Genomic DNA, 26,645 nt, shown 5'->3' on the forward strand with positions numbered 1-26,645 from the left:
TACTGAGAATTCTGCTTTTATGCATTTTGTTACCATGACTCATCCATGATTTTCATCTAGAAATAGTCATTGTTCTAAAACATGTGCAAAGTTTAGCCGATTGTGTCATTCAATTACACAGAAACCATTAGCCTCTGCTCTCAAAAGGTTGCGAGTATCTTTTCATTATGCTTAAAGCAGAGACATCTCTACAGCACAGGGTATTTCATATCAGCTTCTATTACTAGATGTCTAAATCATTATCATTTGACATACTTTTACCGGCCTGCCTGAAATGTCACTGTCAGAGAATAGGGATTACTCATCCTAAGAGCTGTGTCTGCAGCAGGAGCAGAAAAAGAGAATATCCTTTCCTGCTGAATATGTCTGATATATTTTATAATCAGATGTTTGAATTTTAAATATAAATGTAACCTTTTAATAATGCTTTAAAAAGCTATGAAATATACCACAAATACACGTTTGGTTTTAATAATAATTCCTTACGCCAGCGTGTAACTACACTATTCCAACTTAGAAAACTGTGTAATATGTTTACAGTTCATTTTAGATCATATAACTGTGACGGATCTTATACAGAGTGAACGTCATCCAGGGTCAGATTAACTGGGCGGATGGGACTACAGCTCCAGGCCACCACATAAAAATAGGCCCATTATCATAAGAGCAAGATGTTGACCAGCTGCCCAGTTTGTCACACAGTTAGCAATTAATCATATGATCAATATGTATTAAAATTGTATTTCTATTTTCTGCACAAAAGTATACATTTTTATGTATTTAAGGTGACATAGGGGCCGATAGTGTACAGGGTGTAGACACCCACATATAGCTCCTCTGCTTGTCATAATAAGCCCTTTGATCATTTTTAGTCCCAGGCATATGTGGTGTTTAAACTGGCCCTGAGGTCAATTTGCATTAAGATCCTATAAATTAGTATGCTAAAGGGAGAATCCTAATTTACCTTCTAAAATCAATGAATTTCCTTGGCTAAACCTCGAAATAAAATAAAAGGTTTTAATACAAAAATCAACAAAAAACGGTGTCTGGTCATGCAGGTATAACACCTACAGTATCAAGTAATTCATTGGTTAAAAAGAGCAGTATAATATTTTGCTAAGGTTGGGTCAAAAAGGAGCATAGTGATAGGCTCTCTATGACCATGTGCCCAAATCCTGTCTGATTATCTTGCTGGACAGAGCTACATTTCTCCCCCTCAGATAAGCTGTGACAGTACTTAGCAGTGTGATGTTACAGATGAAATATGCATCATGTGCCTGGCTGTCTGGATTGGTGTTACATGTGATTTCATCTCATGTACAATTGCTGCTCACACCTGACCTGGAATATTTTATTCTGCTGGGTGCTGGAAGGCATTGAGTCACTCTAATCTGATATATACACTTCAAAGGAATTTTTTTTAGAAAACCTTTTACATAAAAGAGTAAAGTTGGTTTAAAAGGATAATTTGTAGAAAGTGTTATAAGAGTATATGAGTCTGTCTGCTTGAGACCAATCAGTATGCCTTTAAAGCTGGATGGTTAATTACTGAGAAACCAGATTCCTGGGACTGACTTTTACAAGAGTGACTGCGAAGATATTTTATAATTACACGTGAGGTTTTCTTTTGGTAGCATATGGTAATATCTTCTCATTTCATAGGCATTATAAGGGGAATAAATAATGTGCACAAATATTAACAAGATGGTCTAAGCTGCTGCCTAAGACAGGTGTCTCATTCTTCCGCCTAAAATGACCATCCGTTAGTATAGCCATAAGGGTATGGTACATGGGTGATTTCTTGGAACAATTTAATTAAAAAGTAGTTGTTACAAAATGCCCAAGCAATAAGTCACGTGGTTGTTTTGTCGTCATGGTTATTAAACCCTCTGCTACTGTACAGGAGAGAAAAGTAATAGGAATATAATGGCAGTAAAACTCATTGACAAAGCATGCATCTACTATGTCCTTATGATTAATCATTGAATAACAGAGAGTTCTTCTTTTCCCACCAGTTGATGTAATCGCTGGATATTATAGTTGTATGACAAATTGCCTTGGACTTAATTATATGCACACATGAGCAAGCAGGTACTGTTGTTCCATCATGTTGACCAGTAATACAGTACTCTACTTTTACTACTGTTCCTTTGTGTCAAATGTAATTCATATGGGTACTGTAAGCTACTACCAAAACATTGACATAGTCTATTTAACACCATAAGAGCATTATGGTATGCCTACATTGATTTTGGTCACTACTCTATGAGCAGTGCCATGGGCATATCCATAAGGGTGTGTGGGGCACAATGGTCCAAGGGGGCCCACACTGCACACCCTCCACCCATAGACTATACTTACCTCTCCGACAATCCCCGCTGAAATCACTGGGAAAATGGTGTAGGCACCATCCTAGAGCTTTGCACAAGAGCAGTAAACTCTAACACAGTGCTGGAGACTGCTTGGCGCATGCCCTGGGGAGAGATGGAGGAGTCAGTCAGCATAGTGACTGCACACGGACCCTCTCCACTTTTAAATCAGCCCTGGACAGTGACAAATTGAAAAATAAGAGGCATCAAATCTCAGCAGTTAGCTTCTGCTGTGCCATATATACAGGTGACATTGCAAAGCGTGCATTCAGTATGGGTGCACTTTGTCTGTATTCCATTCAGGAGAAAGGGATGGACTTTAAGGGAATCTTGCTGCATCACAACAGGTAGTTGAAAATCAGTAATTGAATGAAGAAGTCCGTGTTGGATTTTAACGAATCAGTTTCATACTACCGCAACACTGCAACAAAATCACCAGAATCATTTTATTGAGCCGGTAACTGTTAGTTTTGAAAACAACCTAGAATACTGTAACTAGAGATGTGCGGGTTCGGTTTTACTCTGATCTTTTCGCCAAAATTACCACAAGTTCGGATTAGTTCGGATTTATTTTATTGGCTATCCAAAACACGTGATAGCAGATAACCAAAAAGATGCTGTTTGTTTAGATCCGAACATAACCGAGTAAAACCGAACCCACACATCTCTAACTGCAACTGTGTTTTCTAAAGGTCGAAAATGTAATAATCCTACATAGGACACTAAGCAACGACTGACACAGTAAAATGGGACTAATGAAATGTTTTCTGTCCCTAGTATTTGCATGAAAATGGGATTGTTCACCGAGATCTGAAGCCAGAAAATCTGCTCTATGCTACACCTGCACCCGATGCTCCCCTGAAAATAGGTAAGCATGACCACAAGAACATTCAGTAATAACCTGCAGCAACCTTCATTCCATAAATACAGCATACTGATTCATGTTCAGAGCCAGAGCCAAAATAAGATGAAAAGCGGAACTTGAGGAGCAGTTTTGTCCCCTCCCCATTTCAAATAACCAGATAATCTTCATTCATCAGCTGCTGCATTGTAGTTTCATAATAGCATTGCTTATGTATTATAATGGAGAGAGAGAGAGGGGGGGAGGGAGGGAGAGAGAGAGAGATACACACCAGTGGTGTCCATTTTTTTCAACAATCTCAATATGACTGTCGCTAGCGCCATATGATTATACACTCTTATTATTCCAGCAGTGCTCACATTAATAAAACAGCTGAGGTGCCATAATATAATGGCAATATACCAGCATCATAATCCATATCATACCAGGAGTGCCCCTCATGTATGGCCATATGAGTATATATGCCCATATAATACAGCACTACCCATATTATAGTAGAAGAGCTGTCATATACTAGCAGTGCTCATATGAGGATACCAAGTGCACACATTGGGCCTGATTCAGAAGTGGACATAGGCGGGGCTGTGACTTTATGCAAAGCCCATCCCTGTTGTACATTTGTGCGTATGCATGTGCAAGGACTGAGACACCCACTTTGAGAGTCTTGAGACGCTGTAATACCGCTTGGTACGTCTTTAGATGCTACTATCACTTGTAACATCAAAACTTGCAACGGCCCTATGGCAGCTGCAGATTCTACAACTGATTATTGCCTCCAATGTGAGCGATTGAGCGCCTGTGTATGCAAAACACTTCAGCGACACACCCGCAACACTCCCATAAGATGGACCATCTTGGTGCCCCTGTTTAGCCACCTCCCAGTCACGGCCCAGGAACTCCCAGCACTTTCCAAAAAAATTCTGATACCGTGCATGACAATAGCGACAGCACCATTGTGCGTATACACTGTGTTACGCATGTTCTTATGGATTTCCGCACAGTAGCAAAATAATTGCTCAACTCTGAGCATCGGCATTGTGTAAGACTCTGAGTTAGGCCATCTATCCCTAGAGAGTCGACATACTATACTAGCAGTGACTATATATCAACAGAGATGCCTGTATTATACCAGCAGTGAATATATACTTCCATCAGCAGTCTTTTCTTTCACTTCAATGGCATTATCATGGACTATATAGAAAAGGGGACCCTAGACTGCACACCCTGAATATATATATATAATGGAAGGTGCTACCTGTGGAGACTATTGTTGCAAACACAAGAAGAGAAAGTACAAGTGCACAACTCCAACATTACTAATTATATATAATACATTATGCAATAGAATTTTGCAATACATAGAGGTTTTAGCATAATCATGGCCATGGTTATGGGCCTACCCACCGCGCCCAGGTAACCTCTGAGGGTAGGTCCCTAACCTACTAGGGTTGAAATCCAGAGCACAGGGCATTCCCAAACAGGCTCAGCTGAGCCACCCCAGGGCATCACTCTAATGAGAGAAGGTGAAGTGTAAAAAAGTGTAAGATAGATAAGAGCAGCTACTGCTGCATATATAAGAAGGTGAAAAATAGACTAGTCACACAGTGTGTCAATGACTGGGCCTACCCAGTCCCACTACCAGGTCTGCCATCAGAAAAGGTTGGGTATGATATTTCAACAGTCATACTGTCGACATGAGAATATCAACATGGTCATAATGTCAATGTTGATTTTGTCAACATTCATCGTGTATACATTTATGAAATGTTAGAAGGCTGACATATAGTCCCTGATGGCTGTAGCGGCTCCAGCGTGGCTCCGGGTCCTGGCGGTCATGTGACAGTGACTTCCGGGTCAGAGCTGATATCCCCCGGCATTCCAGTTAGTGTTTCTCCCTAACCCTCCCTCTTGTGCCTAACCCTAACCTCCCCCAGCATAACCTAACCCTCCTTCCCCCAGCATAATAAAATTCCTATACAATACTTCAGAAATGGAGAGGTTTATCTCAGATAATTAGGTGGCAACAAAGAAGTGCATAGCAAGTATCTGGTTCAAGGGCCGAAGTGTCCCAAATGAGCTTTAACGCATTTTGTCCAAATTCAGACTTCCTCAGCAACAAATCGGACGCTGAAATGTTGTTCTCTTTGATGTTTTTATTGCAAAGCACTGCAACTCAAAATTAGTTGTTTAATGTTATTGTGCTTTATGTTACAATACATCTTAAGAAAAAAAGATGTAATGTTTGCCTATTATTATCTTATTGCAAGTATTGTGGAAGCTTTTAGATAATACTGGTAAAGGTCAATTGCCTTACATCTGGTACAAACACAACACAATCAGGCGCTGTGGTTCTAAATGGGATGAAAATGGTAATCGTATACAGCTCTCTGAGGGGTGGCTGACCCCTCGAATGGAAGAGACCAAAATTGTTTATTGTATTGTAAAAGGTCTATTGACCATGAAAATATCTAAACATAAAATACACAAAATACATAAATAGACAAATAGGGACCATGTATCTCGTATGGGGTAACAAAAGTGTTGATAAAATGGACTGTAGTTGAAAATATATTTCAAGGGTACCACATACTCTACTATAATCCGGAAGGAGAAAAAAGGCCTTAAAATAAGCACTATAGTGTACATTAAAAATAAAATGTCTGAATTATTCTCCAATAAGCATATATTTATCCTCCATGCACTGCTGTGCAATATTGTAAGTGTAATAGAAGTCACGAATAGATGGTGAAGAAATAATGTCAATTGATCCCAAATAGTAAATGATACAAATCACTTGCAATAGCCTTACAATGTAGGCTGTAAACACCAGTGATAGTGTGCACAATACGGGCTGACCTGTTTGATACAACTCCCGATTTACATCTGGCTGGAAAAGAAGGGCAGTGTCCGGAATGCCGCTCCGGTGGTGAGTTGATTTTCACAAAGTTTGCTGCTTCAGGGGTCTATTTACTAAGCAGTGTTAGGAGACAGAGTGAAAAGTGATAAGAAAGTGATAAGGTACCAGCCAATCAGCTCCAAACTGTCATCTCACAGGCTGTGTTTGAAAAATGAGTTGGAAGCTGATTGGCTGGCACCTTATCACTTACTTATCACTTTTCACTCTGTCTCCTAACACTGCTTAGTAAATAGACCCCTCAGTGGTTTTAGACCTTTTTGTCAGATGTTACTACGGTATACTGAAGTAAAATTACATGCATTTCATAAGTGTCAACATTTTTTATTGACAATTGCATTAAGTTTATGCAAAAAAATCAATATTTGCAGCGTTGACCCTTCTTTTTCAAGACCTCTGCAATTCTCCCTGGCATGCTGTCAATCAACTTCTGGGCCATATACTGACTGATGGCCGGCCATTCTTGCCTATTGAATGCTTGGAGTTTGTCAGAATAACAAGAGATATGGTAAGAACTTACCTTTGTTATCTCTGTTTCTACGAAGTCCATAGGGTCCACAGGGCGACCTTGGGGTATAGCTGGATCCTGGATCCTTGGGCACCACGGAGTTAAAGCTTTCAGCTGCTCCCAGGATGCACTTGGGTCCAACCTCCCCTATACCCCGCCCCCGAGCCACAGGCACCTCAGTTGGTAAGCAGCCCAGGCCGGATGAGGAGACGAAACAGAGAGAAGGAAGACTGGAACACACAAGAACCATACTCACAGAAATGGGAGACGGAAAACCGGTGACCAGTCACAGAGCCCATATGAAGCCAGGTGTGTCAGGGCGGGTGCCCTGTGGACCCTATGGACTTCGTAGAAACAGAGATAACAAAGGTAAGTTCTTACCATATCTCTTGTTTTCTACTTCAGGGTCCATAGGGGTCCACAGGGTGACCTTGGGGATGTCCCAAAGCAGTCCAACTAAGGGCGGGGACGCTCCTGTGCTGATAGGAGAACCCGGCGCCCAAAGGATGCATCCTGAGAGGCAAAGGTGTCAAACGCATAGAACCTTAAAAAGGTCTGAATGGAAGACCAGGTGGCCGCCTTACAGAGCTGAACAGCAGAGGCGCCACGGCTAGCAGCCCAAGAAGGGCCCACAGACCGAGTGGAATGAGCCTTAACAGAGGCTGGAACAGGTAAACCCTCCTGCATATAAGCCTCAATAATAACAGAACGAAGCCAACAGGCTAGAGTCTGTTTGTTGGCAGGCCAACCCCTCTTGTGAAAACCAAAGAGGATAAACAAAGAATCCGACTTCCTCACAGAACTAGTCCGGTCCACATAAACCTGGAGTGCACGGACAACGTCTAAGGAAGCCTCCCCAGCCGAAAGATCAGGCGACTGAAAGGCTGGTACAACAATTTCCTGATTAATGTGGAACCTGGAAACCACCTTAGGCAGGAACTCAGGACGAGTGCGAAGCACCGCTCTGTCCTGATGAAAAATCAGAAAAGGGGGACGACAAGAAAGCGCCCCCAAATCTGAAACCCTCCTGGCAGAAGCAATTGCCAAGAGGAAAACAGTTTTAAAAGTTAGCCACTTGAGCTCCACTGACTCCAAGGGCTCAAAAGGCGGACCCTGTAAGGCCCGAAGAACCACCGCCAAATCCCACGGGGCCACAGGTGGCACAAAGGGAGGCTGGATTCTCAAAACTCCCTGGAAAAAGGTGTGTACGTCCGGCATAGCAGCGATCCTGCGCTGGAACCACACCGACAGAGCAGACACGTGCACCTTCAGCGAAGAAAGACGTAATCCTAAGTCCAAACCCGACTGAAGGAAAGCCAGAATACGCGAAACCCGGAACACCTGGGGATCATAGTTTCTGGCCTCGCACCACTGAAAGAAAGTGTGCCACACTCTGTGATAGATCCTCGCGGAAGCAGGCTTGCGCGCCCTCAGCATGGTGGTAATAACGGAGCTAGAAAAGCCCCGAGACCTCAGGACGGCTGTCTCAAGAGCCACGCCGTCAAAGATAGTCGACCCAGATCCGGGTGAAGACAGGGCCCCTGAGACAACAGGTCCCGCCGTTGAGGTAGGAGGTACGGAGCGTCGATGGACAGGCTCCGCAGATCGGAGTACCACGGCCTTCTGGGCCACGCTGGGGCCACCAGGATCAGTGTGCCTCCGTCCTGTTTGAACTTGCGCAGGACCCGAGGCAGCAGAGATATCGGAGGGAACAAGTAAGCCAGTTGAAACAGCCATTTCACCGACAGCGCGTCTATCAGACTTGCGCCTGCGTCCCTTGTCCTTGACCCGTACACAGGCAGCTTGTGATTGTGACGGGACGCCATCAGGTCCAGCTCTGGCAGCCCCCACTTGTCCACGAGTAGTTGGAATACCTCTGGATGAAGCGACCATTCCCCGGGATGCACGTCGTAACGGCTGAGGAAGTCTGCCTCCCAATTGAGGACTCCTGGGATGAAAACTGCCGAGAGAGCTGGAAGATAGCTCTCCGCCCAAGCCAGGACGCGGGACACCTCCGACATCGCAGCTCGACTGCGAGTCCCTCCCTGGTGATTGATGTACGCCACCGTGGTGGCGTTGTCTGACTGCACCTGAACGGCCCTTCCGTGAAGAGCGCTGCCGGACAACTGCAGGGCTCTGTATACTGCCCGCAGTTCGAGGATGTTGATGGGAAGAAGCGCTTCCTCCGCCGACCAACGACCCTGAAGTGACAAGGAGCCTGTCTCCGCCCCCCAACCCCGGAGACTGGCATCTGTCGTGAGCAGAACCCATTCCGGGATCCAAAAGGGGCGCCCCTCTAGGAGATGAGCCGTCTGCAGCCACCAGGCTAGGGACAGACGCACCTCCGAGGACAACACCAGCATCTGAGAGCGGATCCTGTGTGGCAATCCTTTCCATTCCGAAAGAATCAGCCCCTGCAGGGGCCTGGAATGGAACAGGGCAAACTCCACCATGTCGAATGCCGACACCATGGACCCCAAAACTCTCATCGCTGAGTGCACCGACACTCTGCCACTGCTCAGACAACTGTGAATCCGCAGCTGTAAGGAGGAGACCTTCTCTGGAGTCAGAAAAATCCGTTGCTGACGAGAGTCCAGCAGGGCCCCCAAATGAATCATCCGCTGTGATGGGATGAGGGAGGACTTCTTACAGTTGATCAACCAGCCGTGCGCCTGTAGACAAGCGACCGTCAGGTGGAGATGCTGGATCAGTACCTCCGGGGAGCTTGCCAGCAAGAGGAGGTCGTCTAGATACGGTAGCAACCGTATTCCCTGGCTCCGAAGATGAGCCGCCATGACCGCCATCACCTTGGTAAATACCCTTGGTGCCGTGGAGAGACCAAAGGGTAGAGCCCTGAATTGGTAGTGGTTGTGGAGAATAGCAAACCGCAGAAACCGTTGGTGCGATGTTGCTATAGGCACATGGAGGTAGGCGTCCTGGATATCCAGGGAGACCATATAGTCCCCTGGTCCATCGCCAGAATGATGGAACGCAAAGTTTCCATCCTGAATTTGGGAACCCTGAGAAACCTGTTCAGGGACTTCAAATTGAGGATGGGGCGATGAGAGCCATTGGGTTTCTGCACCAGAAACAGCGTAGAGTAATACCCCATCCCACGTTGAGACTGTGGCACGGGTATAATGACCCCCGCCGTCAGCAAGGCCTCTATGGCTTCCTGAACCTGCAAGGCCTTGGTTTTGTCCTGAGAAGGACTTGTGCAAAAAAACTGGCCAGGCGGCCTGTGCCGAAAAGACAGGGCGTACCCCTGGGAGACCACTTCTCGCACCCAGGCATCCGTGGTGGTATTGTGCCAGCACTGGGCGAATTGAAGAAGTCGGCCTCCCACTCTGGGGTCCCCCAGAGGGAGGCCCGTCCCATCACGCAGAAGGCTTATCTTCTTGCTTGGAAGAAGGGCGCCTAGCACTCCAGGCTTGCTTCTTTGGCTTTGAGGCGGTCTTGGGTGCGGACTGCCTCGGGAAGGACTGACCCTTTGCCTTGCCCTGAACCCGAAAGGAACGAAAGGCCGAGCTCCGGACCTTAGCAGGTGTAGTAGCTGAAGGGAGGAAGGCTGACTTGGATTTTGCCAGGGTATCTACTATTTTGCCCAGGTCCGGACCAAATAGTAATTCTCCATTAAAAGGTAAGGCCTCCAAGCCTTTCTTTGAATCCGCGTCTGCTCTCCAAGACCGCAACCACAAGGATCTACGAGCAGACACTTCTGCCGCTGAAACCCTAGAGGTCAACAGGCTAGCATCCAACGATGCTTCTCCAATGTAGGAGGCGGCATCTCTCATCTGTCCTAACAACGCCCTCTGGACGTCCGGAGCTTCATCCGTAAACGTGTCCTCCAAGGCGTTGGCCCACCCCTCAATGGCCTTGGCCACCCAGGAGATGGCCATGGACGGCCGGGCTACAGCCCCTGAGAGATAAATAGACTTTAGACAAGTCTCCACCTTCCTGTCCGTAGGATCCTTCAGCGAGGATATAGACGGCAATGGCAAAGTAGCACTCCTGATGAGGCGTGTTACATGGGAATCGACTGCAGACGGAGTTTCCCATTTCTTACAATGCGCTTCCGGGAATGGATAATTGGACGCCAAGCGTTTCTGTGGCAGGAAACGCTTACTGGGTGTCTGCCAGGCCACCGCCATGTGATCAGTCAACTGATCAGACAAGGGGAACGCTGCAGAAGTAACCTTAGCTTTTTTAAAACTAGGATACCTCGACTTGGGAGCGGGTGCCTCATCCTCAATCAGAAGAATGGCCCGCACCGCCTTAACAAGAGCCCGCACATTGATGGAAGACTTAGTGTCTACCTCCTGGACTGAGGCATCTGAGGCACCTCACCATCATCCGAGGACCCCTCAGAATCCGAAAGATGCGCAGCCTGCGCCATGACTGAGCGTTTAGACGCCCTGGAGGGCACGTCACTGCGCAACATCGACTGAAAAGCCGAAGATGCTGTCGCCAAATCTTGGACAGTGTGGGAAAGCGCATCCACCCAGGGTGGAGGAGCTGCCACAGGACCCTGAAACGGCACCACAGCCTGCTGTGCCACAGGGGTGGACTGAATATACATTGGCAACCCCGCATAGGGACCAACAGGCTGAGACCCCGGGGGAGTCTGCAATAATTGTGGGACACCCGGGGAATGGGGGATGGCAGGCAGAGGCAACGCCCTAGTAGGGGCGGCAGTCTGGACCGACAGACGGTCCGCGATGGACACCAGCACCTGGGAAAACATCGCCCATGGTGGCTCCTGCGACATGGGAGGTTTAGACATACCAGGGAGCGCCTGGCACCGTCCGCACAGGCCGTCCTGTGACAAATCTTCCCTATCCACTCCTGCAGAACAACGCCTGCAGGAGAACAATACCGGAGCCCCGGAGTGCTCAATCTCCTCCTCAGACATGACTTAGGAAGAAAACGTGCGCACTCACCAGTGTGCTGAACAACAGCCCACAATATGGTACTGTGTAGCACACAACTGTATGTGACGGACCTCACAAATACGTGATTTATATAGGCGAGGTCTGTAGAAACACCCTTCCCCCGCACACCTGTAGGGCTTGTAGGAGAAGGAAAGGGATAGGTATAAGCTGACAGTAAGTAGTAAAAAGACACAGACAGGCAGCACTAGCAAAAGTCACATACCATGCAGGAAGATATACCCACTGCACCTTTCCACTACAATCAACCTCCCAGATTCAGTGTCTGGGAGGGCTATAGTGCTTTGTACACTGTCCTTGTCGGGGGAGAGGTACACAGGGGGACCGGTCCACGTGCTCCCTGAAGATCTGCGCTGCCAGTAAGAAAATGGCCGCTGGAGACCTCAGAGGAGTGGCCGAGTATTCTGCAGCTCAGCGACACCAAACTCCGTGCTGAAAGGTGCGCTGAGTTGAGGGGAGGAGCCGCTAGACAGGGAAGGCTTCCTCCCCTGGCTAGCATATTTAACCCCCGGGTTGCCGGCATTCCGCTTGCCGCATAATTTACCCTGGTGGTCTAGTGGTCTGGCGGGGTATGCCTCCGCTGGAGGGGGGGCCCGCCGCCACCGCTAGCGCCCCTGGTCTGTCCCCTAGACCGGGGGCATGGGACTGCATTTACAAGGAACCCGCGCACCGCCGCTAACCAGCGGTGCGCGGCTTACCTTAATCTCCCCGGCGTCTTCCGGCAGCAGTCCAGGGGGAAGCCAGAGTCCGGCTAGTACAGACTCTGGCTTCCCCCGCCGCGATCCCCAGTTCAGTGCTGGCGTCGCGGCGCCAGCAGGGAGAAGGAGCGGCAGCGTGGGCGTCTGTACAGACAGCCCATCGCTGCCGCTCTGGAGAAAAAAACTATAGTAAAAAAAATTTAACTAAGTTAAAATAAAAAGCTTCTCGGGAGAAGTTGCTCTTGGAGGATGTTTTGGTACCATTCTTTCTACACATTTATTCTTATAGTGTCAGATTTCCCTAATAACACCTCTATTAACTCTGCACTATCTTAATTCCGCAATTCCACTCAGCATTCATTCTCATTACAGCAACATTAGCCGGATGTTCTGAAACCAATAGAAACTTTGCCAAACCGTACACCGCCACAAACACTGCCAGTTTTCCATTTCCTGGTGCTCCATCATGCTGGAAAAGGCATTGTTCATCACCAAATTGTTCTTGGATGGTTGGGAGAAATTGCTCTTGGAGGATGTTTTTGTACCATTCTTTATTCATGGCTGTGTTCTTAGGCAAAATTGTGAGTGAGCCCACTCCCTTGGCTGAGAAGCAACCTCACACATGAATGGTCTCAGGATGCTTTACTGTTGGCATGACACAGGACTGATGATAGCGCTCACCTTTCCTTCTACGGACAAGCGTTTTTCCAGATGCCCCAAACAATCTGAAAGGGGATTCATCAGAGGAAATAACTTTACCTCAGTCCTCAGCAGTCCAAACCCTGTACCTTTTGCAGAATATCAGTCTGTCCCTGATGTTTTTCCTGGAGAGAAGTAGCTTCTTTGCTGCCCTTCTTGACACCAGGCCATCCTCCAAAAGTCTTCGTCCTGTGTCATGCCAACAGTAAAGTATCCTGAGACCATTCATGTGTGGGGTTGCTTCTCAGCCAAGGAAGTGGGCCCACTCACAATTTTGCCTAAGAACACGGCCATGAATAAAGAATGGTACAAAAACATCCTCCAAGAGCAATTTCTCCCAACCATCCAAGAACAATTTGGTGACGAACAATGCCTTTTCCAGCATGATGGAGCACCAGGGAATGGAAAACTGTGGCAGTATTTGTGGCGGTGTACTGTTTGGCAAAGTTTCTTTTGGTTTCAGAACATCCGGCTAATGTTGCTGTAATGAGAATGAATGCTGAGTGGAATTGCTGAATTAAGATAGTGCAGAGTTAATAGAGGTGTTATTAGGGAAATCTGACACTATCAGAATAGTAATATAAGAATAAATGTGTTCTTTATTAAAGTTGACACATCAATTCTGGGTCATTCCCAATGTTTTGCATAATAGTTACCTAAGCTACATTATATTTCTGTGCTTTTGGCATGGATATAAGTTGAATAGGCAGGGACACATTTACTAAAGGGTGGTATGGTATTCTAAACTAAAACTGCTGCTGATGCCTGTTTGTCTAATATTGCTGAAAAAAAAGTCTGTAGAAAATAAAAACTATGCAAAACGACTGTCAAGCTGCTCTGATTGGTCAGTGTGTGAGAACAGCCAAGCTTATTGGTTAGAACTAACCCACCCACATTGGGCTCTAGCCAGAATCGCTTTTCTCATTCTCTGACCAGTCACAGTGAGACCAATAAGTTTAATAGGAATGACAGCCTGTTATTCATGGCAGGGTCCCTTGTGGGACAAGTTTTGTGTCATCGAATGTGGTTTTTATTTTGCCAGGATTGGATTGAGGATTCCTACAAGGACCTATGGAATATATATGAAAGTAAAAAAAAAAAATGGGCAAACAAGGGTTGTTTTAAAAAAATTCAGTTTTGGGTGGAATTAGCCTATAACATGCATCTTGATATACTGCCCTTCCCCTGCGTGGAAGTCCCCCTTTTCTTACCTTACAGTCACAGTTTGAACAGATTGGACAGGAAGTGTTATAGTAACTTAATCCTATGATGTTTCAGTGCACATTCAGAGCACAGAAGAGGTGTCTGCTGGCTCTATTCAACCAGCAAACATACGACGAGTGAAGGGTACTTCTACCTGCGGGGTGGCTGCTTACAGATATTTTGAGTAGAAATAGTCTTAAAACCCTTCTGCAACTCTTATCCGTTCTTACAGTTTCCCTCGGTTAGTGAGAATAGGTGAGTTACCCTCCCCCTGCCTGCCTGGTCTTTGGCATTCTGCCACAGGTGCTTCCAACATTAATTACACAGCTTATTTGTAATAAACTGCAATAAAACATTTCGCGTTTGACAATAACGTTTTTAATTATAGGCAGCAATATTTATGGCTGTCTAGTTTGTTAATTTGCAATATATTTAATGGGCTTAGCTGGATAAGATCTCAGAGATGCAGATTGTGCCAGCAATAGTATAACATCTGCAAGCTAAGTTTTCAGTGTTGAAATCTACAGTATCCATGATATATTGAAGAACATTTTGGGGCTGATATTGAGGTTGGAGCAAATTTATATTAGCAACTGGGTGCAAACAAAAAAGACTTTGTGCTGGAGTGGTGGTGTATAAAATGCATGCCAATTTGTATTTCTGATGAGGGTAGTGTAAAAATATAGCTGATCACTGGGTCGTTTTAAGAGGAATGGGATTGAAATGCCGGCAGCTCAAGAGCCGCCGGTTCAAATCCCGACAGTGACAGACCGACAGGTGAAGATCCCGACGCCCGGTGGTAAATATGCTAACCCTCCGCTCTCCCCCCTAGCCCTCCCTTAGGGGTGCCTATCCCTAACCTCCCCCCATGGGTGCCTAAACCTAACCCTTTATCCCCGCATCCTAAACTTAACCCTCCCGGGGGGGTGCCTAACGTTAACCTCCCCCCTAGTGCCTAACCCCCCCTTCCCCTAGCCTAACCCTAACCTTTCCCGTGGAGGTGCCAACCCTAAGTCCCCACGGGGGTCCCCAAACCTAACCCACCCATCCCCGAGCTAAGTGTATACTTACCCAGCAGAGAGGACGATCGGTCCGGGCGTCCTCGAGTTTTGGGATTAACATAGGCATCGTTATTTTGATGCCTATATTAAATACCTTGCCGGGGTTACGCTGTCGGGATTGAGACCGTCCGCATAACTACATCCTGTTTTAAGAATATAGTGGGTCTGTACATAAGAGTTGTGCCTGCACCCCCACCTCACACGCACATACACTCACACATGCACACACCCACCACGCATGCATACTTCCCAACAAAGAATAGGCAGGTACAGAGGGAAGAGATGGAGTATGGCTCTGTTTAAGAAGCCCTGGACCTCCTCTCAGACCCCCTCGCTAAATACACTTGTGCAAAGCTGCTATTATTTGCAGCATTAAAGGGCCGTCTCTTAGGGCTCTATTTACTACAATCCGCATTGTGAATGCAGATTGTAGTGTGATATTACCGTCTGAATTCGCATTGCGATAAAGCTCTGTCCTTGTGAATCCCCTCTGCAGCCTTATCACGGTATTTTCGCAAAAAAATACAGTGACAAGTGCCCGCGCATGCGCCAACCGTCCATCACTAAGCCCCGCCCCCGTTGTTAGGCCCCGGGATTGTGGACCCCTCCCCCACGACCCCCCTTCCCTTAATTACACTTACCTGCAGTGATCGGTGCTCCGGTGATGTCCGCCGTGGCTCTGGTCAACTGACATCCCATCCTGCACTGGGAGTCGGTCAGGTGACGACCGGGCCCCAGTGCAGGATGGGAGACCAGCTAACCGGAGGGGAGACATCACTGGAGCTCTGATCTCCGGTCCCTAGTAAGTTTTTATTTTTTACTATTTTTTTTTCTTTTTGTTTGCAGTGTATCAGCGTGTGGTCTGTTTAAACGACACAGCTGATCACTGGGGCCGGCTCCGGGCTCTGCTCTGCCTTTTAGAGCAGAGCAGGAGTCCGGTAACTGGGGGAGACCTCCAGGTGGCGTTATTATCACAGGGCTTCCCCCGGTATTTTTTTAAAATTTTATTTTTAGTAACTTTGGCCAGATCACATTTCCCATTACAATTATGGGGAATGCGATCTGCTTACTAAAATATGTGATACTTAGGGGTTGGAGTAGAATTTTATGAATTCTACTCCAATTGCCCTTTAGTAACTGTAGGTGATACTAAAATAATGTGAAAAGGGTGTGAAAACACCCTTTTTCACTTTACTTTAGTAAAAATAATGTTAATAAATAGAGCCCTTAGGGTGGAGTGAGATAAAGTACCAACCAATCAGCTTTTAATTGTAATTTTTCAAGCACAACCTGTAAAGTGACAGAAGCTGATTGGTTGGTACTTTAGCTCTCTCCAAGGCTTAGTACATCATACTTCCCTACTCTCCCGGGACTGTCAAGAACCTACCAAAAATCGTGTGTCACTCCGGGCACCCAGCAAGAGTAGGTAAGTCCCCCAGATTTTCTGCCAGCCCTCTGCGACCCCCCGTGCCAGTGTGTAAAAGTGGGCGGTTCGGGGGGGGAGCGATGATGTGATTCACCCCCTGCTTTGTAATACCGTTAATATCGGCATTCTAAAGTGGGGGCCGGAGCAGTGATGACGCGATCGTGCTGGCGCGCTCCCGCTCTGCCCACTTAATCTGCCCCCACCCTCCCTTCTGCACCCCTCCCGGAGGAGGCTGCCAGAATGTCGGTGAGTATGTAGTACATCTACCCGTGGGCTTTGTGACACAGTGAAGACCGATAGACTGTAGTTTGTAATATTCTCTATCTCTTTACATATACAATATAATTATAATATAGTGTACATTTCTGTACAACAATGTATCTTGTACTATAATTGTTACTTTTCCCACTCTTTCATCATTTATTTCTCAAAATATCTCTATTAGGTAAATGTACTCTGGCAAAGTCATTTAATTACATCAGTACCTGTTTGATTGATTGGCTTAAATCGGATCTCCATCCAACTGTTTGTAATTGTGTTGTAATTGGTAGGAATTCTAATTAAAGAACTTCTTGGCTAAGTTCTGACAGCTTGTTTGTTTGCTCTGTCTTACTAACCCCGAGTTAATTTGCTAAACTAGTTTATTGCTTCAAGTACAATTTAACCCAAGCAGTAGTTATTTGAATCTATACTGTATGAGAGTACTTGCCCTATTCATGTATACAGTACAGATGACCACTCTAGTAAGATATTGTATTGGATCCTAATTTCATAACGTCTAAATACAGAAACACACTGGTTGGTATTTTCTGATGTTATGCATTAATAATTAAAAATGTGTTTGGGTCCATAATAACCAGTCTTATTCTAATAGTCATTTGTATAACATAGTATAGATTATAGAGGCAAATTGTTGGCTACTGTAGTTGCTATCGGATAAATCAATTTGTTCAGATATTTACCTGTGCAACAGTTTTAAAAATTACCAGTAACTTGATTTAGAATCTAAAGCAGTGGTCGCGGCACGTGGCCTGTCATGAAGTGTGCCGCGGTGGTCAGAGCCGCCTGGCACATTTTACAGTACTGCGGCCCGGACCGCTGAGCTCCTCTGGGAGACTCAGGCGCGCCCGGGCCGTGACCTGCCAAGACACGGCGGCGTGACATCACAGGTCACGCATGCCTCGTTGGCCGCTGCCTTCCCGCCCGCTCCACCAGCTAGCCTGCTCTCTCTATCTCCTGCGCGCCTGGAAGCCCGTCCGCACGCTCGCCCGACGCAGTGTGTGAGTGACAAGGTTGATCAATGTGCATGATAATTTTCTGTGAGGTCAGCCAATGGTTTTGTTTTCTTTAGTGGGGAGCAATGTGTTTTTGCTTTTTTTGTGTTTCTGGGGTCCAGCCATGTTTGTTTTTTAGTGGGGACCCTCCAAGTTTTACTTTTTAGTGGGGAGCAATGTGTTGGCATTTTTGTTTCTGTGGGGGCCAGCCATGGGTTTCTTTTTCTGTGGGGAGCAATGTGGCAGTTGTTTTCTGTGGGGAGCAAAAAAAAAAAGATGGTGTGCCTCGCAATTTTAAAATATTGTGTAGTGTGCACAGAGTTGAAAAAGGTTGAAAATCACTGATCTAAAGCTTATGAAAATGGAATACTTAACACGTGATACTTGATGGAATGTCTTCAGGCTGCGATGGAGATGTGTAGCTGCTTAAACAATGAAAGCGTGTCACATGGTAACTAGTTAGGCTAGGGGTGAGGAATCTTTTTTCTGCAGAGGGCCATATTGATATATATAACATTATTCGCGGGCCTGGTGCAGGCCACGCCCCCTCTGTAAACGGGAATGTGGCCACAATCGCCAGTGATTACAGCAATGCCTGGAGCATCCTTATGGTGCATACACACGGGCAGATTTTTCCTTCAGATCTGAACGATAACGATTTAAAAATCGTTCAGTCGTTCATATCTGAAGGAAAATCTGACATATCTGACATGCCTGAACGATGGACGATGAACGATGTGCGTTCCCATTTGTCAGATACCGATATCTGAAATCAGATGTGTTTGCAGTCAGACTTGGACGATTCCATTCATTTTTATGCAGTCAAAAATCGTTCAATCGTTCAAATTGTTCAAAACTTTGGTAAAATCGTTCAATCGTTCATCTGACAAATCTGACAATTCTGACCGTGTGTATGCTCCATTAGGACCCTCCAGGCTGCACTGTTTCATATATTCTGGCTGCAGGCTGCCATTATAGGCACTCTGCTATCCAGATGAGGCTAGCAGAAAAAAGTTCAGAGGGCCAGAACTAATGATGCCTTATACGGTCCACGGGCCAGAGGTTCCCCATCCCTGAGTTAGGCAAAGAAAGTTTTGACTGGAGAAATCCTTAAAAAGCATCTGTCTCTTTTCTTGCAAAAGTTAAGGAAAAATGCAGGTTCCCCGGTAACCTCATTAGCTCAGGAGAGAGAACACTATTGAATGCACCGTTTTTACACTACGCTCCTGTCCAGACAGGTTATCTCCAACACACACAGCAGGAGATCTGTGATGAGTAAAATAATCCTGCCAGAGAGTAAGATCTGTACTCTGACAGCTCAAAATGCTCTTTGAGTCTAGTTTGTTCACCATGCTCGCTGCTCCCGGGCTGGCTTCCTATATCACGGCTCTCTTGCTGTGCAGGTTGGAGGAATCCTGAATGGCAAAGACCATAGCACTCTGAACAAAATGCTCTCCTGGGTGATAGAGCTCCAAGGGAACCTTTTTATTTTTTTTCTAAAGCAGAAATATAAAATCATGGGACCTTTGTTCTAATGTTACACTGCAGTGATGCTTTGTATTTATCCACTTCGCAGTCTAATAAATAATGCATTGAATTTGTAGATGGAATTTTAAAAGAAAAACACATCTTTGGCATTTTATTTTAACTTTATCTTATTCTAAAATGCAAAATGACATGCTTTTCCAGTAATTTTTAGTCACAAAACGCCCAAGGGTATTAAAATCTAGCAACTAATGTTTGACTAATAAACGTTCAAAGTGCTCTAGAGAATGATGCTGACCTGCGTAGCCTCTGTTATACCTCGTTTCTGGGTTGCCCTGATTTGAAATGATCTCAGCAAACAATATAATTTACTGTTTTAATGGGTTTCTATTGTGAAGCACATGAAATATAAGTGCATTAAAATAAACAGAAAGACCGAGTGGTTAAGCAAGGATATTGTTAGCATGAAATGTTTGCAAACATTTTATGTGGCGTTAACAATGTGAACAATTCAGTGATTGCCTTATGGTTATTCAAGCTTTGCAATTCTACTGAGATCAATATTGGTTAGCCTGAAGGGACATCTGAAATCACCTTTGATGAAATATAAAGGGGCCTATCTATTACCTGACTTTGTGAACAATCCGACCAAAACCAGGAGGTTTTGGTCGCATTGTTCACAAAGTCGTGTAATGGATAGCCGGCAAGGACCAGCGATGCGCATGTGTGCTGGGTCCTTGCCGACCCCGACTGTCTACTGAACATGCCCGTCAACCTGACGACGCTCGTCAGGTTCGGCATGTTCACAGATAGGAGGTCGGGCTCCTCACTGAATGACGTTCAATGAACGCCGTTCAGTGCGGACACTGCACCTCGGCGACCTGAAAGTCTGAACGCTAGACGTTCAGACTTTCAGGTCGCCTAATGGATAGGCACCTTAAGGCCAGTACTTTAACTAGGGGGCCGGGCACCCCTGGCAAAGTGAAGGACTTGACTAACTAAAGCTTCTATTCAGTTGCGTCGCGATGTCATGACATTGGGTGCTCCGCGCTTCTGTGTCACAACATCATAGAGGCTTCGTGACAGAGACCAGAGCCAGGAGCTCGGAGCACAAAGCAAGGCTCTGTTTTAGTTTGTGAATGGCAGTGACCATAGTGTTGTTCAGATGGTCAATTATCGAATGATCTGCACACAGTTGCTTGGATCTGCAATACATTTCCAGGCAGCTATAGTATTAGCACATTTTCTCTCAGCTGCTGTGTACGGAATCGCAGCTGTGATTGCATTAGTGTCCACATCTGAATCAGGCCCCTAATTCCCTGGGTAACCTGCAGAGACCGCTGTCTGTGGAGCTCTAATGAAGAGAAAGAGGCAGATTGAGTCCTCCAATGCTAAGAGTTCTGATGCGAGCTGGAGAGAGAGAGAGAGATGGCTGAGGCAGGAGGGTGGGGTGAGTGACATGTGATATTCTAAACAACACTCTGTAAAACTTTTGATTTGTGTGCCAGTGGATAGTTCATGTTTTGACTTTGTAGGGGAGTGAATTCACTCACTTGTATCATCTGCGAAATTTAGGTGCAATACTATGATATGAGGTATTAATTTCTGGCATTTACACACGTGGAATCGGTGTGTTATCCTGACGGCTTAATAGCCGCCGGATCAAATACCGACAGTGGAAGACCGATGGATGAAAATCCTGACTGGGGCTGGTAAGCACCCTAACCCTCCCCTTTCCCTACCCTAACCCTCCCTTAGTAGTGCCTAACCCTAACCTCCCCCCTCGTGCCTAACCCTAACCTCCCCCGTTGGTGCCTAACCCTAACACCCCCTTTCCGCAGCCTAAACTTAACCCTCCCGGGGTGGGTGCCTTACCTCTCCCTAGGGGTGCCTAACCCTAACCCCCCTTTCCGCACCCTAAACTTAACCCTCCCGGGGTGGGTGCCTTACCTCTCCCTAGTGGTGCCTAACCCACGGGATTTTGACGCCTATCTTTATTCCCATGTCGGGTTTTCAGTGTCGGTATTCTGTCGTCCAGCATCCTGACTACATCCCACACACGTCATGCATACTAGGAGTATGTATATGATAGGAATGTTTTACTATTCTTACTATTTCAAATTCCAGATCTGTCCACTCCACTTACCACTGCTTCAATCTCAGCAAACAAGCTGTATTTGTTTTTAAAATACAGGTAATCATTTGATTTGTCCTTCACAAGTTTATTTTTATATTTCATTTATTAGTAGCCTACTCTGAGCAGGCAACATCTTCAGATACGCCAGTTAGGAGTCTTTTGTTCGCCATAAATGGAAATCCGCACCAACACTAATAGCCTGGACTGGGTACCACAAAGGCATGGGGACAAACAGCATAGGGTCACCCGGCAAACAGCACAACTAGCATCAAGGAATCCAGCTAGTCTGGTTGGACTATAATAGTTTGAGTTACCCCATGTCAGTATGGGGCTCACGTCCCTATGGGTGAACTACGCCTAACCTGAGCTTTGAATGAAGTACACTGGGGGTGATTCAGGCTCAGACACTATTGCTATCGCATGGTAGCAGCTGCGATAGCACTATTATGGTAATGCAGCAGGAGGTATCACGCCTCCTCCATGCATTACTGATCCGAGCTGCGTCCATGGTCGCAGCATCAGATCATCTGCGTGATCCTCGGCAGGCTGGGTGACCATGACCACAGATGCACAAAAGAGCCCAAGAAATCTCCATCAGCCGGCGGAGATCCTGGCCTCCTCCCTCCCCCCCAATGGTGACGACACGCCCCTATGTTTTGTGAAACGGAGGCCGTCGCCGCCCCCTCCCTGCCCAGAAATGGCAGCAGACTCAATCGTTTACAGGGCCTGATACATTAAGGATCGCAGCTGCGATTACACGCGCAGGTCCACTGAGAAAATATGCTAATGTTTGCAATCGCAATGCCGTCGCAGCCTAACATAAGGACGCCCACATCCCCTTACTCGCATCCGTAATACTTGGCAAAATAGTAAAATCATCGGTAACATCGAGTACCATCGTAGCCTCACGCACACTTGCACAATGTCTGAACCCTATTCAGAAATTGCTAACCTCAACGCACGCAGTGAAAGCCCGACCTGCGTATGGCATTGCAGTGGCTAATTTATGCACGTCCTGTAACAGCGTTCAAACGCACTGGCACGCCTGCATTTCACCGATCACCTCCCGTCGCCACCCAACACTCACTTCCTGTCAATCACTCTGCGATGGGTCTGCGTAGTCACTGCGATCACTGTTCGATCGCAGTAAGACCTTTGTGCACAACAATCGGCCAACTGCGTGCGTAATCGCAGTTGCGATCGTTAATGAATCAGGCCCACAGTCTGCTGCCGGCCTGTGTGCGGGATCGCAGACCAGTACTGCACAGTGCGGGTCATGCAAGGAGTCACAATCACGTTAACGCACATCTCTGAATCATCCCCAGTGGGCCAGTACAGTTCATTGATCTACTGCGTCATTGATATACAAGTGCATGGATATACTGCTTCATTCATATACAGATTTGTTGATATACTGATTCTATACACTTGTAGCCAGCCATAGCAGTTTTCTCATGATGACGAGCATGCTGAACTGATTGGCTACTCTATCTTATCACTCATTAACAACTCCTAGCAGAGCAAGTCATGAGATGTTTTTTTTTTTTTTTTATCCTTTGGATTATTTCCAGAAAGAAGAAAAGAAGATCAGTAAGTAATTATGAGTAAAATAATGTTTGTAAAGGAAGAATTTTGCAGTCTATTTTGAAATTAATTTTTTTCAATAGTATCAGTGTCTTAACTTACTGTTAGTTTTCTGAGTAGAACTACAGGTACCAGTGGGCTCTGGCTCCTAGATCAGGGGTTCCCAACCACGGTCCTCAAGGCACACTAACAGTCCAGGTTTAAAAGATAGCCATACTTAAGCACAAGTGTCTTAATTAGTACTGCACTTATTTTGATTTAACCATCTGTGCTCAAGCATGGATATCACTAAAACCTGGACTGTTAGTGTGCCTTGAGGACCAGGGTTGGGAAACACTGTCCTAGAGTATGCTAGCACTTATAATTCTACAGGATCCTCAATTCTACCGGGATCCTCATGCAGTCAATGGCTTTCAGCCAGGGCATTCTACTAGTTCCACATGTAAGATGGTGGTGATGGTGACTAGTGTATCTAGTATGTGTATCTAGCGCTATCCTTCACTGCACATATATTATTATTATCAGAGGCGCTCGCTGCTAGCGAGCTCTGGCTCTGAACAAGGACGGGGATTTTTTTAAATTTTTTTTACCAGGCTGCTCGCTAAGCTGTGGGTAACCACCCACAGCTTTTGCGAGCAGCCTGGAGCCCGTTGCGATTATCGCGACCATCGGGCTTGCGAGGAGACCCTGTGGTAGGGTCTCAGCTCTCACTAGCCCGAGTGGACTCCCTGATGTCAGTAAGGCCGCCCACAAATGCCAGGCGTTCCTAAGGGAACGCCTGCGTTTGTGCAGCCACCCCCCCTCCCCGCCTACAAAACAGGGCAAGTTGTCAATCAACATCGACAGCCTCCCCGTCTTGTAGCGAGACCCGTAGCGACGGAGCTGCCGTCGCTGGACGTGTCTCGCGCATGCACACGCCGGAGGTGGTGCATGCGCAGAGGGGGACCATCGACCCGCTTGCGAGCGCTGTGCGCTTGCGAACAGGTCTGAAGCAGCCTCTAAGAACACACAGGTAAGAATGCAATTTTGCCACATTTTTACATTCACATTGTCACAAGTACAGATGTGTCCTCATACGTTATTGCAGCAGCTGCGCCAAACAGATTGCGTCTGAATCTGTATACGAAATTTACACTCCAGGGTCCGTTGTGTTTTGTTAACAGACTCATTCGCACACAGATATACAAGTATCACATATGAAATTAATCAGGTGCATCTTAGTCGCATCACATTGCGATTAAGACACAAGTTTGGGCGAAAAAGACACTCGGTGCAAGCAGAGTGGCACAGCACCTGGCGGGTCACTAGTGCAAGGCGCCTCGCATTGCATGGCATATTGAGGCTAGATGTATGAGGACGCGTGAACTTTTCTCCCTATTTCATCAAATCTGTTCATTCCTTATTTGTATACATAAGATATTTCACATTCACCAAATATACATTTTAAAGATATTTGCTGCCTACTCCATTTAAGAGGCTCTAACATCTACAATTCTCCTCATTGATTAAACTTCAACTGTGGAATGCACAAGCTCTCAGTCTTCATCAAACGCCTACTCACACCACCTCTGTGCTCTTGAGGGAACAGCTTACAGTAAAATACAATATATGTAAATGAACTGTGTGGTGCAATCACTAGGATAGAATTTCCAGATATTCTTTTTTGCCCCATGAGGGATCAGTGTATATCTCTAATGTGGTCTCAGTCACAATGGCGTTCTACAACTACCTCCTTGACATGACATTGTCCTTGTAAATCAGTGGCAGGTGGTCCTGCTGCATACTTAATTCATTAGGTATGATCAGTATGTCCGAAAGATACTGTAGATACATTTTTTTTAAAATAATTCTTACAATACCATACCCTTTAAAATTTGCATGTGTTTTGCTTACACCGTTGATAATCAATAAATCGTCATTGTAAAGTAGAACTGAAATGCTGCTCTTGAATGGATAGAAGCAGCCGATCCATTCTGAAGCCATGTTTACCGTACATCCCTTAGAACAGCTAGTAGTATATTTATGAAAGTAAGAGTTTTTAGAAGTGGAGATGTTGCCCATAGCAACCAATCAGAATTTAGCTATTATATTCTAGAAGGTGCTAGTTAAATGTTAAGTAGAATGTGATTGGTTGCAATGGGCAACATCTCCACTTCTAAAAACTCTCACTGTAGTAAATATACCCTCTAGAGTGGCTCAGCTTCCAGAAGACAGCATTACCGTTATGCTGGGTTCCAGTACAGTAACTGAAGGAATACTTGAACATAAACATGTCAACTAAAATGTTGTGCAAATTCATTTAACCATAAAACACAATTATTCACTGATATAACCATAGCTTTTTATGATTTTAGCTGATTTTGGACTTTCAAAAATTGTGGATGATCAAGTGACAATGAAGACTGTTTGTGGAACGCCGGGGTATTGTGGTAAGTAATACAAAGTCATATTTAATTTGTTTCACATTTTATATGTTATCCTTTTCAAAATCCAAGTACATATTAAAGGTTGAGTCTTCCATATCCGTATATTCTAAGGAATCTATATTAGAACCTCTATACACTCCTTCCTATACCTTCTAATATCCTGCCTATACCTTCTAAGGATGACGCTAATTTGCGTACACAGTCATACAGTAAATAAAGACTTCAAACCTGGAATCTGTGGTTCCAAAGCACAAGTATTATTCAAGTAAAAGTACAGTCAGTTATACGCTATTGATCCAGACACAATTCGGCGCAAAGGAATTATACAGACCCAAGTACAGTATACATATGCAGCGCTTCCGGACCAGATGTTAGGCATCAGCAAGAAACCCCTTTGTCAATCAGCATTCAGCAAGAAGACCAAGACCCAGTGTTGGAGCACACATATTTATACCCCCCAGAAATAGACAACACAATAGAGAAGTTTGTTGCTGATGCCATTGGTTCCCAAGGGGGATACATCTGTTACAGAGCATTTAACAGGCTGATTCAAATAGACACAACCCAGCCTCCAACAACTGAGGGTCTCTGGTTTCCCGCCCCATGTAACATCCTAACAGTTGTTCATATTATATACATTTTGTTGCTTGAAGTCTCTGCGGTCCATAAGTTGAGAATGCATGATGTGATCTCCACACCGATGGTACCGGAATACTGTTGAAAGAGTACGCATCAGTACAAAACCAAACACGGCTTACTTAGCATGTATAAAACCTTAGTTACCAAATAATCTTTATTTCACAGCATTTTTACTAAATGAACTAACTTAAATCTTATCCCTTAAAGCTTATGGAACCTTGTATTTGGATATGTAATGTGTGAGTATGCGGGGTTTGATATAAAGACGCTAGTTAACTTGGAGCAGATGCGTGCGCATAAAGCTAATGAACAGCGTTTTCATATAGGATCTTATGCATTCACTAATATGCGATTAGTTACCAGCGCAATTCTGCGTATTAATGTGTGTAAGAGAAATGGTGCACTTACATC

At 45.6% G+C, this 26,645-nt stretch overlaps 1 protein-coding gene across 3 annotated transcripts in view; it reads left to right on the plus strand.

Annotated features, from left to right (window-relative positions):
• CAMK4 (calcium/calmodulin dependent protein kinase IV) overlaps positions 1-26,645 on the plus strand; it is a 284,083-nt gene that overhangs the window by 218,744 nt on the left and 38,694 nt on the right. For all 3 annotated transcript variants that reach the window (XM_088477684.1, XM_088477682.1, XM_088477683.1), the window contains 2 exons: positions 3,147-3,237; positions 25,524-25,598. In XM_088477684.1, the coding sequence (XP_088333810.1) occupies positions 3,147-3,237; positions 25,524-25,598 (166 nt within the window). The remainder of the gene's footprint in view (positions 1-3,146; positions 3,238-25,523; positions 25,599-26,645) is intronic.

Source organism: Taudactylus pleione, unplaced genomic scaffold (genome assembly GCF_031769625.1).
Source record: "Taudactylus pleione unplaced genomic scaffold, aTauple2 ptg000202l, whole genome shotgun sequence".
Classification (NCBI taxonomy): Eukaryota; Metazoa; Chordata; class Amphibia; order Anura; family Myobatrachidae; genus Taudactylus; species Taudactylus pleione.